At 42.1% G+C, this 15,938-nt stretch overlaps 1 protein-coding gene across 2 annotated transcripts in view; it reads right to left on the bottom strand.

Annotated features, from left to right (window-relative positions):
• The window catches only part of CAMK4 (calcium/calmodulin dependent protein kinase IV), a 297,805-nt gene extending 282,708 nt beyond the window's left edge, over nucleotides 1–15,097 (bottom strand). Inside the window, exons 1-2 of one of the 2 annotated variants that reach the window (XM_049872082.1) lie at nucleotides 15,019–15,097; nucleotides 14,024–14,280 (exon numbers count right to left, since the gene is read on the bottom strand). In XM_049872082.1, the coding sequence (XP_049728039.1) occupies nucleotides 14,024–14,184 (161 nt within the window). In that variant the 5' untranslated portion in view covers nucleotides 14,185–14,280; nucleotides 15,019–15,097. Of the gene's footprint in view, nucleotides 1–14,023; nucleotides 14,454–15,018 lie in introns of those variants that run through there. The other variant, XM_049872072.1, reaches the window with a different exon arrangement.
• Nucleotides 15,098–15,938: the final 841 nt, after the last annotated feature.

Raw genomic sequence — 15,938 nt, 5'->3', positions numbered from 1 at the left:
ATTTATGAAATGATAGGCAAGCAGGAAGGTGGGAGAAACGTCTTTCTCCCCAAGGAGTGGAGGAAGGGATCCCAGAGAAGGTGACATCTCAAAAGGCCTTTCAGGATGACTGCGCTGGAAGGATTAGAAGGGGCAGGACATTTCAAGCCAAGAGAGTTTCATGAGCAACACCACAGGCATGAGGATCAGTGAGGAGCACAGTGTGACCAAGGCGGGTATAAGGGAAAGAACATGCTCCCCCACCATTCTCCCAGCTGTGGGAGCTTGGACAAGGTGCTTCACTATCCCAAGCCTCAAGTTCCTCATCTGTAAAATGGTGCCAGTGATTACCACCTGTGATATTACTGACATAATATGCAATGCACTTAAAGACAGCAGAATTATTTATTGATAAGCACTCCATGATGGTAATTAGGAGAAGAAGTGGTGGGGAATGAGGCTGGAAGGCAATTCAGCTAAACTAAGGCATTTATCCTTTAGGTACCCAATTCAGACCGCTGGCAACCTGCTTGCTTAAACCCAAACCAGCAACCCCTCCCACCCACCCGTGTCTTGTCTGGTGAATGATTTCAAGCTTGTGTGCCAGGTACTGAGCTAAGTGTTTTACATGCATGATCTCATTTAATCTTCATAGCAACTCTGTGGGGTACACACTATACCACTCTTCATTTTGCAGATGAGGCTGAATGAGGCTCAGTTTTATGCCCAAAGGGACACAGCTATCAAGCAGCAGTGTGATTGTACTTGTTTTCCTGCCCTGCATCCTGCACCTTCTTCCTCTGTTCCCTCAGCTCCTGTTTTAGCCCCTGCTTTGCTCAGCAGTTCTCCTTCACCCCTAGCAATCACCTGTCCAGAAAAGTTTGCTGGCTGCCCCACCTATGCTGAGTAATTGCCTAGCCCATCTCTGTTTTGGGCGGCAGCTCCCTCAGAACCCCTCCACACCTGCCAGTTCAAATAGGAACCAGCGCTCTGCTGCCCCCGCCTGGCCTGGGCCAGAACTTTAAGCCAACTGCTCCCCTGGCCCTCAGCTCAGTCCTGAGGTTCCTTACTACCTCAGTATGTTAAAGAAAGGGAATGATTTGCTGTGGATTCTCCCAATTATTTCCTCAGGAGTCCACCTCACTAATGTGGCATACATACAGATGGCATCCTCTGTTTCCCTTTCAATTATTTTTAGTTCGTTTCTAGTTACAGGTTACACTCAGGAGAGCTTCTCATGAGTTACTCACTGAATGCTTTTATTAGCTTACGTGCTCACACTGAGGGAAAAGGAAAAAAAGGGAGGACCCAGAGTCCCACAGGAGCCACTGAAAATGTTTCCACTCACCAAAGAAATCTTAAGAGGCTTATTATGACTGAACACTCTAGGCCAGGCTGATTTACTGAATTATATATTTTGAATTCGATCATATTTAACAGCATAGTCTTATTTTCTCAGTGGTTGTCCCGGCAGGGAGTTTTGAAAAAATATGTAAGATTCACTTGAATGAATAGGTAGCAGTATATTTACATCCTACTAAAGACTAAACTTGGATCGATTGTCACAACTAAAAAATACCTTTGTTCAAATGCCAAAAGTCCAAAATGAAAGAAGGTTAGGTCACTTACTAAGTTAAAGTAGTCACTAACTAATTGTCCCCTCAAGACAGCGCCATGTGTAAGGAGGTTCCCAGATAACAAGTGCAAGATTCTGTGCAATGAAGGGTAAAATGCAAAGATCCCTATTGAGTAGTCCATAGGGACTTGAATATGGAGAAATCATTCAAAACTGCATTATAGGTAACAACAGATGTGTAAACATAATAACTACGGATTAGCCCCCCTATTCTTCCGTGCTGTGGTTTGTAAAATTAGTCAAGTTCTGTCTATAGTCATGACACAAATGAAAGAGTATCATTTAATAAAGTATGCCTTCACAAACTAGTATAGAAAACAGATATCAAAACCAAAACCCGCTGCCGTCAATTCCAACACACAGAGGCCCTGTAGTACAGAGTAGAACTGACTCATAGGGTTTCCAAGGAGCAGTTGGTGGATTTGAACTGCCAACCTTTTGGTTAGCAGCCATGGCTCTTAACCATTGTACCACCAGGGTTCCAGGGACACATCAAATCTGGACCTTTGGGGGAAATTATTTCTTTACCATACCGTTACAATCAGAGAATCGTCTCAAATCTAGTCTTTTTGTTGTTATTGTTGTTAAGAAACATTTTCCTACCTGGTGAATTTTTCAAACGTATCACCCTGAAGCATGATGTAATAAATAAGTGGTTACAATGCATTTGTTAACAGAGTTAATATCCTGGCACTAAATTGCCGACAACTCTTCAAGCACTGTGCACAAAATACTTCAGGCAAAAGCAATCAGCTGCCTAAGCCAGCAATTGGAGAAATTTGTGATAAAGTAAGTTAGGTATTGTAAAACTGAGGCTCTTGTAAACAAACAAAACAACCACCTTAATCTCCTCCTTTCATCTCCAAATTCCATGATCATCCCATCTTTGTTGCTGAATCCAAAATTCTTCTAAGTCTGTATTATATGGAAGCTGTATTCTTTTATTCTCTTTCTGTTTTCTTCTGTGTGAGGTTTTGGTTATAATGGCAGTGAATTCTTATCAAAACCTTTCATCAGATAGTTTTGAAATGCATAACAAGTATATGCATGTACCCACTTCCCCTTTCCGCACAAAGGCACACCTTGCATTATGATTTCTTTTTTGTTTGCATTTTGACCTATATATTTGCTTTAGAATCATTTTCACAAAGTAGAATGTCCTTTAAATATAAGTAAAGAAGTTTATTCAGCACCCACTTATAACTATTGTTCTTTGATTCAGTAATCATCTAATAAAATGTTCCTAAACACATGACCTCAAATTATATATATTTCCAAAAATAAGCCAATGAATACCCTATAAATCACAAGGGTCTAATCCATAACAAAGCATGGGGATGGCACAGGACCAGGCCATTCCGTTGTGCATAAGGTCACCATGAGTCAGGGGCTGACTTGACTGTGGCTAACAACAATAACAAATGTACTTATAAATGTTATACATATGCCACTTTAAAGTATATATAATTTATAAAACATTCAAAATTAAAATTAGGAGCAAAAATCAGAAAAACAAATAAAAGCAGTTTCTCAGAAATCTTTTCCAGCACTCCATTATATTATACATCCCCTGGATATGGACATTCCATTTTGGAGACCACTTAGTCAAAATATGAGAGTTTACTTTACTTTAGCTCTAAAGTCCATCCAAAATAAAAAAAAATTTTTTTTTTTTGAGATTGCTTATTTAAGATAAGTGGTAACTTTGGTGAAGAGTAAGACAGTATACACGATACTGGGGCAGCCAGCGCAGTTTGTCCAAGGCAAGGTCATGGAAGCTCCATAGACACGTCCAAACTCTCTGAGGGACTGAACTACTGGGCCAAGGGCTATGGGGACCATGGTCTCAGGGAATATCTAATTCAATCAGCAGAACACAGTTTATAAAGAAAATGTTCTACATTCTACTTTGGTGAGTAGCATCTGGGGTCTTAAAAGCTTGTGAGCAGCCATCTAAGATACTCCACTGGTCTCACCCTATCTGGAGCAATGGAGAATGAAGAAAACCAAAGACACAGGAGAAAGATTAGTTCAAATGACTGATGGACTACAACTAGTACAGCTTTTACCAGGCTGAGTCCAGCACTACTAGATGGTACCCAGCTACCACCACCAACTGCTCTGACAGGGATCACAACGGAGGGTCCCAGACAGAGCTGGAGAAAAACGTAGAACAAAATTCTAACTCACACAAAAAAAGACCAGACTTACTGGTCTGACAGAGGCTGGAGAAACCCCAAGAGTGTGGCTCCTGGACACCCTTTTAGCTCAGTAATGAAGTCACTCCTGAGGTTCACCCTTCAGCCAAAGGTTAGGCAGGCCCATAAAACAAAATGAGACTAAAGGGGCACACCAGCCCAGGGGCAAGCATTAGAAGGCAAGAGGGGACAGGCAACTGGTAATAGGGAGCCCAAGGTCGAGAAGGGGAGAGTGTTGACATGTCGTGGGGTTGGTAACCAATGTCACAAAACAATATGTGTGCTAACTGTTTAATGAGAAGCTAGTTTGTTCTGTAAATCTCATCTAAAGTACAATAATAATAAAGAAATTAAAAAAAAAAAAAAAACCCCACTGCCCTTGAGTCAATTCCAACTCATAGTGACCATTTAGGACAGAGTAGAACTGCCCTGTAGGTCTTCCAAGGCTATAATCTTTACAGAAGCAGACTACCACATCTTTCTCCCAAGGAGAGGCTGGTAGGTTTGAACAGCTGACCTTTCAGGTAGCAACCAAGCACTTAATCACAGTGCCACCAGGGCTCCCTTGCTTATTTAAACAGCGTCCTGATTTAAAGTACCCTAGAAGTCCCTGGGTGGTGCAAATGGTTAAGGGCTCAAATACTAGCTGAAAGGTTGGCAGTTCAAACCCATGCAAAGCCACCTCAGAAGACAAGCTGAAAGTCCACAGCCTTGAAAGCCCTATACAGTAGTTCTACTCTATACGCTTGTAGTCTCAATGAATCGAAATCAACTCAATGGCAACTAACAACAACAATAATTAGTTCATTGTAGATATATGCATGCCATATCCAAAACCAAACCTGTTGCCATATAGTCAATCCTGACTCATAGCAACCCTACAGGACAGAGTAGAACTGCCCTATAGAATTTCCAAGGAGCAGCTGGTGAGTCCAAACTGCCGACCTTTTGGTTAGTAATCACTGCACCACCAGGGCTCTGCATGGCATATAGAAGTATTATTTAACACGCTTATAATATATTAATGAACAGAAAAAGTAAACTCTACCACTTAGAGGTAAACCTTTTATAGATGTTTTATTTAGCAAAATATTTAGTATTTAGTTGTCACCTCTCATATAATGGTAGAGTAATCAACTTGAAACCTACTTACTTATAAGATACAAAATAAATTACCTTCCGATAGTCTGGAAACCCTGGTGGCATAGTTGTTAAGTGCTACGGCCACTAACCAAAGGGTCAGCAGTTCGAATCTGCCAGGCGCTCCTTGGAAACTCTATCGGGTAGTTCTACCCTATCCTATAGGGTCGCTATGAGTTGGAATCGACTCGATGGCACTGGGTTTGGTTTTTGGTTTGGATAAACGGTCTTTAGATGCAAAAGCTGATTACAGCATAGAAATCTAATATATCTACACTTCAAGTAAATCCAGTTCATTTAAAAAAAAATTATATCAGGTAAATATCAACCAAGCAATCAATATCAGATAAAAGAAATAGGGAACAGAAAATCCAATGAATGGAACTAGCCAACATGCTAAATAGGTAAAAACTGTAACTGTAAAGGTTTCAATTAAAAAAAGCTTTCAATTAAAAAAAAAAACAAACACACTGCCGTCGATTCCATTCTGACACATAGTGACCCTATAAAACAGAGCAGAACTGTCCTGTAGGGTTTTCAAGGCTATAAACTTTACAGAAGCAGACTGCTACATCTTTCTCCCAATGAGTGGCTGGTGGGTTCGAATCACCAACCTTTGTGTTAGCAGCCAAGTGCTTACTTGTACAGCCAAGTGCTTACCTGTGCCTCCAGGCTTCTTCCAATAGATACGGGACTTAGAAAATGGATGAGTATTAAAAAGCTCATGCCCACCAGAAAAACTAACATCATGATCACATTCTCAAAATGAAAGGAAGATTAAAAGCAATTCCTTGAGTAAATGAAATTTTGATACATTTTAACCTGAAATTCTCACATAACTAAGGAGGAGTAGAATTGTAGCTTGACTAATCTAGGTTAGGGGTGAGCAATCCACCAGCCACAGGCCAAACCCAGCAGCCATTTTTTTTTTTACAACCTGTAAGTTAAGAATGATTTCTATAGTTTTGACTGATTGAAAAATAATAATAATAATATTTTGAGACACATGAAAATTATATGAAATTCAAATTTCAGTGTTTATAAATAAAGTTTTATTGGAACACAACCAGTACATTCATTGACATATCATCTATAGCTGCTTTCATGGACCATAGCAGATTTGACTAACTGCCACAGAACCATGTGCTCTACAAAGGCTATATACTGTCTGACCCTTCACAGGCTCTGTACCTGGTCTAGACCATTGATGTCACTCCCATACTTCCCCTTGCTTATCTACTCACAGGTTGTGGGAGGTGTGAGCTTTTTGTTTTTGTCTTGTTTTTTGTTTTTTTTTTACTGACATGATAAATTCTCTTTTACCCACCCCACAGTTTATCTACATTATGTTAGTAGCAAGTCTGAGTCCCACAGCCCAGCCCCAGTTTCCCCTAAGACACCTTTTGCTCTCACAATGGTTACTTTATCTACAACTTCAGTTTTTGACTGACACAGACTCAGTCTTTTTTTTTTTTTACAGGTGCTCTTTGATCTGACGTCAACTTACCCTCTCAATCTTTACTCCCATTACAATGTTCATGCTTTGCAAATTTTGCAATATATATAGATATATATACATGTGTGTATGTGTGCTATATATATATGTAGCCCCGGTGGCACAGTAGTTAAAATCTCGGCTACTAACCAAAAGGTCGGCAGTTTGAATCCACTGGCAGTTCTCTGGAAACCCTATGGGGCAGTTCTACTCTGTCCTATAAAATAGGGTCGCTATAAGTCAGAATAGACACGACAGCAACAGGTACATATATATGTGTATACACACATACACACATCCTCAATCTTTCTGCCATGTTTCTGCCTTTCCTTAAAACTGTTCTTTCCACTTGGCATGCCCTTCGCCAAAGCTGTATCTGTTAAAAATGCAGACCAATTTCAAGGTCTCCGGCTCATGTGAAGACATTCCAATCTTCCCAGTCAGAATTATCACTCCATGGTATAGACTGCTAAGGCTGTTGTATCTCTATTGTGTCTCAGTTTTATTTATCTCATGTTAGATTTATTGCTGATGCCTTATTATCAGTAACTATACACTTGGAGGCCAGCAAGGTATTTTAATCATATTCATTCATACCATATCCCATTGCCCTACATACACACAATATACATTGCCTAAGTCATAGTTATTCCACAGGCTAGACCTGTAACAGAGAGAACTTTAGGTGACACAAGGACATGGAATTAAGTAACAAGGAATCAAATAATGACAACATTATTCTCTTCTCAATTATGTTTCAATCTCTGATTACATGCAGAAAAATACCTCAATTTGTGGTACGATACTTTTAAACCTGCTATTTGGTAATATCCCTTTTTAACAAAGAGAGAATTCTTAGGCTTGGAGCCTTCTGCAGCAAATGTTCAGCTATAATTTAATAAAAATGCTTTGTTTTATTGCAATTTATTTTCACACTTTGCTTCCATTTATGGTAGGAATACTGTTTTTCTATTTAGTGAAAATGAGTATTCTTTGTAAAATAATTTAGGTTGACAAAAGCAAAGTGATTTAAGAAAACTATTCAGCAAATTATAGCATAGGTGGTATGCACATCTGACAGAAATCGTGAGGCTATTACATGGAAATGGGAAAAACATTTGGCTAAAGCAGATACTCAGTAAAGCTAAAGGAATTTAATCCATCACCCCCTGCTATTCACCATTACCACCTACATAAGTAAAAGAAAATCATGTAAAAGACAAGCTTCACGCTTCTAAGACAGCGCTTCTCAAAGGGGAGGAAGAAGATGCTGGCATTTTGTCCCCCAAAGATATTTGGCAAGGTCTAGTGTTGGGAAAGAACGTTGCATATACATACCATGGACTGCCAAAAGAACAAACAAATCTGTATTGGAAGAAGTCCGGCCAGAATACTCCTTAGAAGTAAGGATGGCGAGACTTGGCCTCACATACTTTGGACATGTTACCAGGAGGGACCAGTCCCAGGAGAAGGACATCATGCTGGGCAAAGTAGAGGGTCATGGAAAAAGAGAAAGACCCTCAACAAGGTAGATAGACACAGTAGCTGCAACAATGGGCTCAAGCATAACAACGATCATGAGGATGGTGCAGAACTGAGCAGTGATTCGTTCTGTTGTACAAACGGCCACTATGAGTCAGAATCAACTGGATGGCACCTAACAAGTGATACAAATGGTTAAGTGCTTGGCTGCTAGCCCAAAGGCTGGTAGCTCCAGTTTGAGCCACCCATGGGTACCTCAGAAGAAACGCCTGGCAATCTACTTCCCAAAAAAATCATCCATTGAAATCCTATGGAGCACAGTTCTAACTCTGACACACATGGGGTCACCATGAGTTGGAATCAACTGGACAGCAACTTTTTTTTAGACATTCTTGGTTGTCACAACTTGGAGGGGGGGGCAATACTGGTATCTAGTGGGTAGAGGCCACGGATGCTAAACATCCTACCATCACAGAACAGTCGTTCACAACAAAGAAATTTATCTGGTCCAGAATGTCTATAGTGGCGAGATCGAGAAACCCTACTCTAAAAAGAGAAACGCCTCCATGTACTACCCTTTACCCATCTTTATAAATCACCTTCTCTCGATACACTACACCTTTCCTTATTTGATCTTTGCCACTGATAAAATTATGTCTGAGAAAAATCTCCCGTCCAAACCTTTTACTATTTTATATCACCCACAAAACCACTGCTCTCTGTCAGCAATTGAAGAAAATGGCTGTATTGAAGGCTGCACATTCTTTATGTGCTAATAGCATGCCATCCATATTTAGATCTAACTTAACTAATTAAACTATTAGAGTTATGAACTCTTCATATGATCCTGCATTATCAAAAGATGAAAAATAATTAAGGGAAAGAACAATGTAATTTGAGTCAAACCTTGATTCCAGCTGCTATTTATTTGATGTAAAGCTCTTCTTTGGGCTGAATTAATATAGCTCATTGACTCAATTCAACACCATATTCTTTTTATTAGATACGTTAGCTTTCCCAAAAAGGAGTCTAAAAAGAACTACTTTTTAAGCCAGCAAATAATAACTCCAGTTAAAACTGTTCATCTGACTATAGTTCACTCAGTACTTTGTTCTAAAACATATTACTTCAAACACATAACCCAATATGCATTTCTGGGGGTGAAGTGTTTATAAGAAAGCCCTTTGAAGCTTTTTTGTGGTTAGTGTTTTCTTTCTTTTTCTTTTTTTTTAAAGTAAGCTCTCCAGAACAGTTTAGAAGCAGACAACACCTGTGTGTGTATGTGTGTGGGTGTGTGTGCATCAAATTAGGAGTTACTTTTAATTTTGTAACTGCATTTAAATATGGAAAAATAGTGTGTTCTTACAGCAATGATCCTATCATAGTCTTCACTTGACTTTTGAGGCCTTTTACACTGAGTGTATTTCCAAATTTAGCATTTACTACGCAGTTCATTTTAGCGGTTGACATAGCTTGGAGACATTTCATGCCTTTGAGCTAAACTTGATTTCACTCCTAATTGTGACTCGCCTGTGGTAAAATGATAGCAAAGGTGAAACTGAATCCCTTTCATTTCACAGCCACAAAGGACTCTGCCAACAGAAAAGCAGCATTATTTTTCACACCTCTGAGCTACTGAGGTGGCAATTATCAATGCTCCCACTGTGGAGAAAGGAAACCAAAGCTGAGTGAGATCAGGGTCATGACCATACAAGTTTTAGGGAGAAGATGAACAGGCCACAGGTTGCCCTTTCCCTGGAGTCACTAGACACAAGATCAACACAATGTCAGGTCCAAGGGGACCAAGAACTCCAAGAAGAGAGAACCCTGCTGTGCCTGGCCCAGTTGGCCTGGAGGATATTTTTTAAGATGACTCAGCCCCAAGAAGTACTGCTTTAATCCGGACTACAGAGGTCTATGGCCTCAAATAGCACCTTTCAAACTGAGTTACTACCCAACAGTGCAATGTGAAACCACAAGGGGTCAGACAATATTTTTTTAGTGAATGGAGCTCACAGTGTAGAAAATATTGAGAGTATATTGACAGTAATAAGAATAAACAGTTTTATGAAACTTGTTTCAGTTTTATACACATACATACACACATAGTACTATCGGTTTATGTGTATCTATTTTTTATGTATACACACACGCACATGCTTCACTATCTAAATCTATTTGCCTCTTAAGCAAGAACACAAAGAGCAAGGGATTCTATATAATTATGTTTTAATTGAGTAGCCATACAAATGTATTTTTTTATTATAAACCAAGTTAACAGAAAGAGGTGAGGAGGGAGAAAGAGAAAAATTAAAAGTCATTGGCCTAAAGAAACATAGTAATAGAATGAATGGAAATTTAAAAATTGATTCCAAAAGAATTTAACACACTCTTCTTCTGTCCTAATATCATTCATTTGGTCTCCCTGAACTTGTGTGTTTAGGAATACATCTGGTTTTATTACAACTGGTACAACAGGCAGAAATAAAAAGTGGCACATAACTGAAAAACAGGACATGAGTTTGCATGGACAGTGCCAAATCCCCACCACAGAGCAAGTCAGACCAAATCCCGCTACTCCATCTGCCAAACCACTGAACAGAATATGGATCAATGGCAGACTCCCTTCTCCCTTGAAAAGGGCTTTAAAATGCAGATTTCTCAAATCACTGGGCAAGGATCCAACCACTCTCAAGGGATATGGAACCCTGAACAGGATCATGGCCAATTTATATTTTTCAGTAGAATTGAATTTGTTGGCATATCATGATTTTTCAAAACTTTGTGACAAACTCTATAAACCATGCACTATTTTCAAATGTGATTTTAGAAAAATTAGTTTGCCTGGTACTCTTAAATAACTCCTCACCCACCTCCACCCCTACACATCCTCCATCCCCTAAATTCTACCACTTCTGCCCCAGTCTATATGTGGACCAATTCTGCTAGTTAGCACAAACCTTTGCAAGCACCAGCCAGGGACTTCAGGTGGTTTTATCTTTGGGAATTTCACCCCTTTTAAGTTCCCAAAGGAGTCCTGGTGGCACAGTGGTGCTAACCAAAAGGTCGGCAGTTCGAATCCACCAGCCGCTCCTTGGTAACCCTATGGGGCAATTTCTACTCTGTCCTAGATGGTCGCTATGAGTTGGAATTGACTCGATGGCAAGGGACTTTTAAGTTCCCAAACAGGAGCCCTGGTGGTGGAGTGGCTAAGCACTAGGCTGCTAACTGGAAGGTTGGCAGTTCAGACCCACCAGCAGTTCCATGGGAAAAAGATGTGGCAGTCTGCTTTCATAAAGATTTACAGCCTTGGAAACCCTATGGGGAAGTTCTACTCTGTCCTGTAGGATCACTCTAAGTCTGAGTCGGAATGGCCTCAGTGAGGTTCGGTTTAGTTGGAAGTTCCCAAACACTTCCTCAGGGTATGTTGTCCCAATGGTAACATGCCCCAAAGGTCTCGAATTTAGGAGTCATTAGCTTACAAATACATCATTGTAATAAAGGAACGAACTATTCATAAATTAATTTAATCTAGTGGGCACTTTCTATACCCTAGAACTACCCACAATGGTACTCCACAACCCCAAAGGCGATGTTCTCTTAGCATCTTCATGACAAATCAGTTATTACTGAGTTAATTGTTTTGCCCTTGCAGTAACCACCAAAAGCCAAAAATCAAACTGGTTGCCGTGGACCCTCTAGGATGGAGTAAAACTGCCCCATAGGGTTTCCAAGGAGCGGCTGGTGGATTCAAACAGCCCACCTTTTGGTTAGCAACTGGCTCTTAACCAGTCACCACAGGCAGGCAGATTTAGTCCAAGGCTGAGAACAGACTTGAAATCAAATGACCTAGTATCAACTTTCTCAATAGTGCATTAGGAAGAGGACTTTTGTTATTCAGCCAATACTTACATACTTGCATGCTCTGGCTTTAAAAATTCTTAATAATTATATCTGGAACTCTGACTTTATTTTTTCAGAAAAAAATAACTTTGATCATGAAGTGATAATATTTCCCAAAGTTTTAATTAAATGCCATCTACAGAGAACTTACCTAACAATAGACATTACTGCTGAAAACCATAGCAGAAGTAGTAAGAACTTTCATATTTTTCTCAAAATATTTTAATTCTTTGGTATTTTTAAGGTAGTCAAAAAACTAGGTTACAAAGCAAAAGTCTTAGCAATATATAATTGATTCATCATTACCCTCCAAAAACAATTGTAAAAGGCTAACACCAAGTTTAAAAAAAAAACTAACTCAAATGCCTTAGGTTTTCCTTATAAGGTCTACCATCCCATAAAAGTGTACATTTGGCAATTTATTAATTTTTGTTCTAACCACTTTCGCTCCTCAAGCTGAAGAAAATTTCTTGAGGCAAAACTTATTGTTCAAAAGACAAAGTGTGCTGATGGTAAGTCAGAGCCTATTAGAGCATCCGGAGTAAAAGTTACCCAGAAAGCAGTGAGATTTGCTGCTGGGACAGTCCCTGCAGCACCACCAGGCACTTCCTCTACTAGGTGGCAGTTTCTAAAACACTAAGTAAACCATTTTAAGTTGATTATCTCCTTAATTAGAAGTTTACACTGCTCCACTGTAGGACATCATATAATGAAGGTAGGTTGCAAGCTTTACAGAAAGAGGCATTTCATTTTCAAACCTCCTTGTAAAGGGATGCAACGGCAGGTCTTCAGGTGAAAATTGAAAATTTTGATAAAAAACAGGATGCTTACGTACACATTACTAATGTTCAAATATTTCCAAACATTTTTAAGTGACAAATTGCTAATATTTCATTCAGAAATTTTGCCTTTTTTATACAACTTTTTGACTCAATGAGACCTTAATAGTAGCAAAAGGTTTGGGGGGGAGGTAGTGATGCTTAAAACTTCCCACTAAGAACCAACATCCAGAATCCTGCTCTGCGGTGCCAATGGTAGCACAAAGAACACCGCTATTACCTGAACTATTTCCAGCAAAAAGAGAATGAAAAATGAAATTGCGAGGAAGTATTAAAGACAAATGCTGGAACTCCTCAACAGTTGAAATTACAGCTTCAGATTCCCTGTAATAAAGGACCTGGATCTAAAACGAGTATTAAAAAGAAGTCTCCTGACCTATGGATACAGAAAGGACAACATGAAAAAGAAGGGGAAGAAATACAATTTCCCATGGATAAAAAGTATGAGAATGTATTACCATATCATTTACAAGCCAAACCTGCTACCTGTTTGACTCTTCAGAGGAGGGATGATGGACATTTCTGCAGCCCAGGGGAGATGGCCTTTTGCATACATAATTTAAATAAATCACTCCAGCACATGAAAGAAGAGTAGCAAAATTATTCTCACTAATTACCACTGCCTGGACCCCATGTGCTGCTTCCTCTTTAAAGCCTCACTAGTTCATTATTCTGCCTTCAACTCTCTTAAATGATTCATTCCCCCATTCACTCCTGAGCAGACTCGGCAGGGAAGCTAGTATTTAAGTTTAATTTCTAGTGCCACTTGGTTTCGAGAGCTTGGTGAGGGGAAGGAGGAGGAATCTAATTTAATAATTCTGTCATGATTTGGAGGGGCACCCTTTGTTCCCACCCCCACTCCGCTCCCCCTACCCCCAAAAAAGCCCAGAAAAACAGGACCCTCTGGCAAGCTATAATCGTCAGCAAAGACACCAACTGAGAAAGCAGGGCCCACGTGCGGTGGGAGCTGTCACCCAAGGGAAGTGGCAGCCGGCGAGGAGGTGGGAGCGTGGCAGAGAGTCGGGCTGCTCCTCGCAGCTGCACCGGCCTGGGCGCCCAGGTCTCTTCGGGGAAGACCCGAGGCGTACCGGAATGGTGCTTAGCTTCCTCCCAGACACTTAGCGGGGAGAAATCGAAGGGCAGGGAGGCCAGCTCCCTTATCCTCTGGGGCTGTCACTGCGAGAGGGTAAGTCCTCGGCGCACGCCTCCGGCTTCCCTAGAACCCAGAGCCACTCGGAGGTCGCCCGGCCCGACCCGGTCCGGGGCGCCTCCCGCCCCCCGCGCGCCGCCGAGCCTAGGACGGAGCCCGGGCGCCCCAGCCCGCCGCCCCCTGCGCCGCCCCGCGCCTTACCGTCCCAGCTCCGACTCCACCTCGAAGAAATCGCTCAGAGCGTCCCTGTTGGAGCCGTCGATCCAGTAATCTGGGACGAGGCTTCCCGACCCTGGGGCCGCGCTGGCGGTGACCGAGGAGCAGGACGAGGCGGAGCAGGAGGGCACCGTGACTTTGAGCATCTTCGCGGCGGGACTCTGGAAGAAGCCGCCGCCGCCGCTGCCAGTGCCGCTGCCGCCGCCGCTGCCGGAGCAAGAAGCCCCGCGGCCCGCCGCCGCCTGCGAACGCAGGAGCAAGAGGTGGCGTCCTTCACACACCGCACACGCCCACCGCCGCCACCGCCCCCCGGCGCCCGCGGCCGCGCTCCAGAGGGAGGTGGGCGGAGAAGGGCGCGAGGAACCCGGAGACCGTGTGGAGGGGAATCCGGAGTCACCGCCAGCGGGAGCGAGAAGAGGCGGAGGCTCTGCAAAGGAAAGAGACTCCCTCCCCTTTCTCTCCTCCCTCCCCACCTCTCCACCACCTCCTCGCTGAGCCTTTCTAGCCCCCCTCCCTTTTTCCCTTTCTCCCTCCCCGGCAGCGGCTGCAGCCGTGCCGCCTAAGGCGGCTCCGGATGCTGGAGCTTGGGGAAGGCACAGGGACCAGAGCATCATCCCACGCGCCCTCCTGCGGGAGCCGGGAGCCTGAAAGGAGACCGCACGCAGTGGGACGCTCGTTCCGGGAGTGGCGGGCGTCCAGCGCGCTCTGGGAGCGCAGGAGTCGGGGCGGCCCAGCCGGAGGGTGAAAAAGGGACCATGCTGTTGTTAGTGCAACTCATCCCTTCTTGAGCGCGTCCCAGCGGCGGCTTCTTCCCACCTAGTAACAGCCAACCAGCCAGTCCTTGTTTGCCTCCGTGCCAAAGCTTAAATCGGAGGTGGGGAGAGTGTCCTGTGGTCGCCAGTCCCCCAGGGCTCCTGTGCCCGTATCCAGTGAAAGTTACCGGAAAGGGAGGCGCGGTGGTCCACGCTGACCTGACTCACCTTTGAGTAAAGTCTTCAGTTAGAATAGATGCTGCTGTTGCTGATGGTGGTACTGCCTCCTCCGGCGCTGCTGGAGCGCCTGAAAGGGCAGATACTTGGCTGTGTCTAGTTCCCTCCCAGCAGCTGAAAGCCAGAAAGAGAAGTGGCTCAGAGAATTACAGGTCTGCAGGCGCCCTGTGAAAGCCGACCAGTCCAACCGTCTGCTTTAAGAAAGGACCTATCATCCTTTGTGACAGAGAAGATTGCTACCTTTAAAGCTCTTTCCTCTCCTCAAGAGATGTGTCCCATCACAAGTATTCTAAAGTCCGTCCACCAACCATCGTGGCTATTCTAAGTATTGGTTCGTAGATACCGCTTATTTCAACACTTAAACTTTTTTCTTCTCAGATTTCAGCAAAGGTGAAGAACAATTAGTCATTATATTCCATAGTAAAGCTTTGGAAATATAAAGACAGTAATTACATCATATCTCATTTCTGCCTAAATAACTCTAGGCCCTTTCATCTTACTTTAGAGATGCAACTTTTAATCTTTTTTTTTTTTTCCTGGCTTTTCTCCAGCATGCACTAAACTCTTCCCATGCACTAAACTTTTGACATCAGTCAAAAACATGGTCCAATATTTCTCCTAATTTATTGATTTATTTCTTACTTGTAAGAGTTTTGAGGCTATTTTGGTGAACTACAAAATAATAACCAAGTAGATACAGCAATGTGACCCTTAGTTGATTGGAAATAAAAAATAAATACAAAAATTATTCCTCATTTTTTTTTAGTAATTTCATGAGGCTGAATGCATAGTGAATTTACAAGCACTCTAGAAAATAACAAGTATATGTGGATTAACACAAATTCAGTTATATACTGGATTCTTTGGTAAGAGTAAAAATTGAAAATGCTCACAAGACTTGTTACTTTTCA

The sequence above is a fragment of the Elephas maximus genome, chromosome 2 (assembly GCF_024166365.1).
Source record: "Elephas maximus indicus isolate mEleMax1 chromosome 2, mEleMax1 primary haplotype, whole genome shotgun sequence".
Classification (NCBI taxonomy): domain Eukaryota; kingdom Metazoa; phylum Chordata; class Mammalia; order Proboscidea; family Elephantidae; genus Elephas; species Elephas maximus.
Note: the sequence above shows the minus strand (reverse complement) of the source record. Positions and strands in the feature narration are given on the sequence as shown.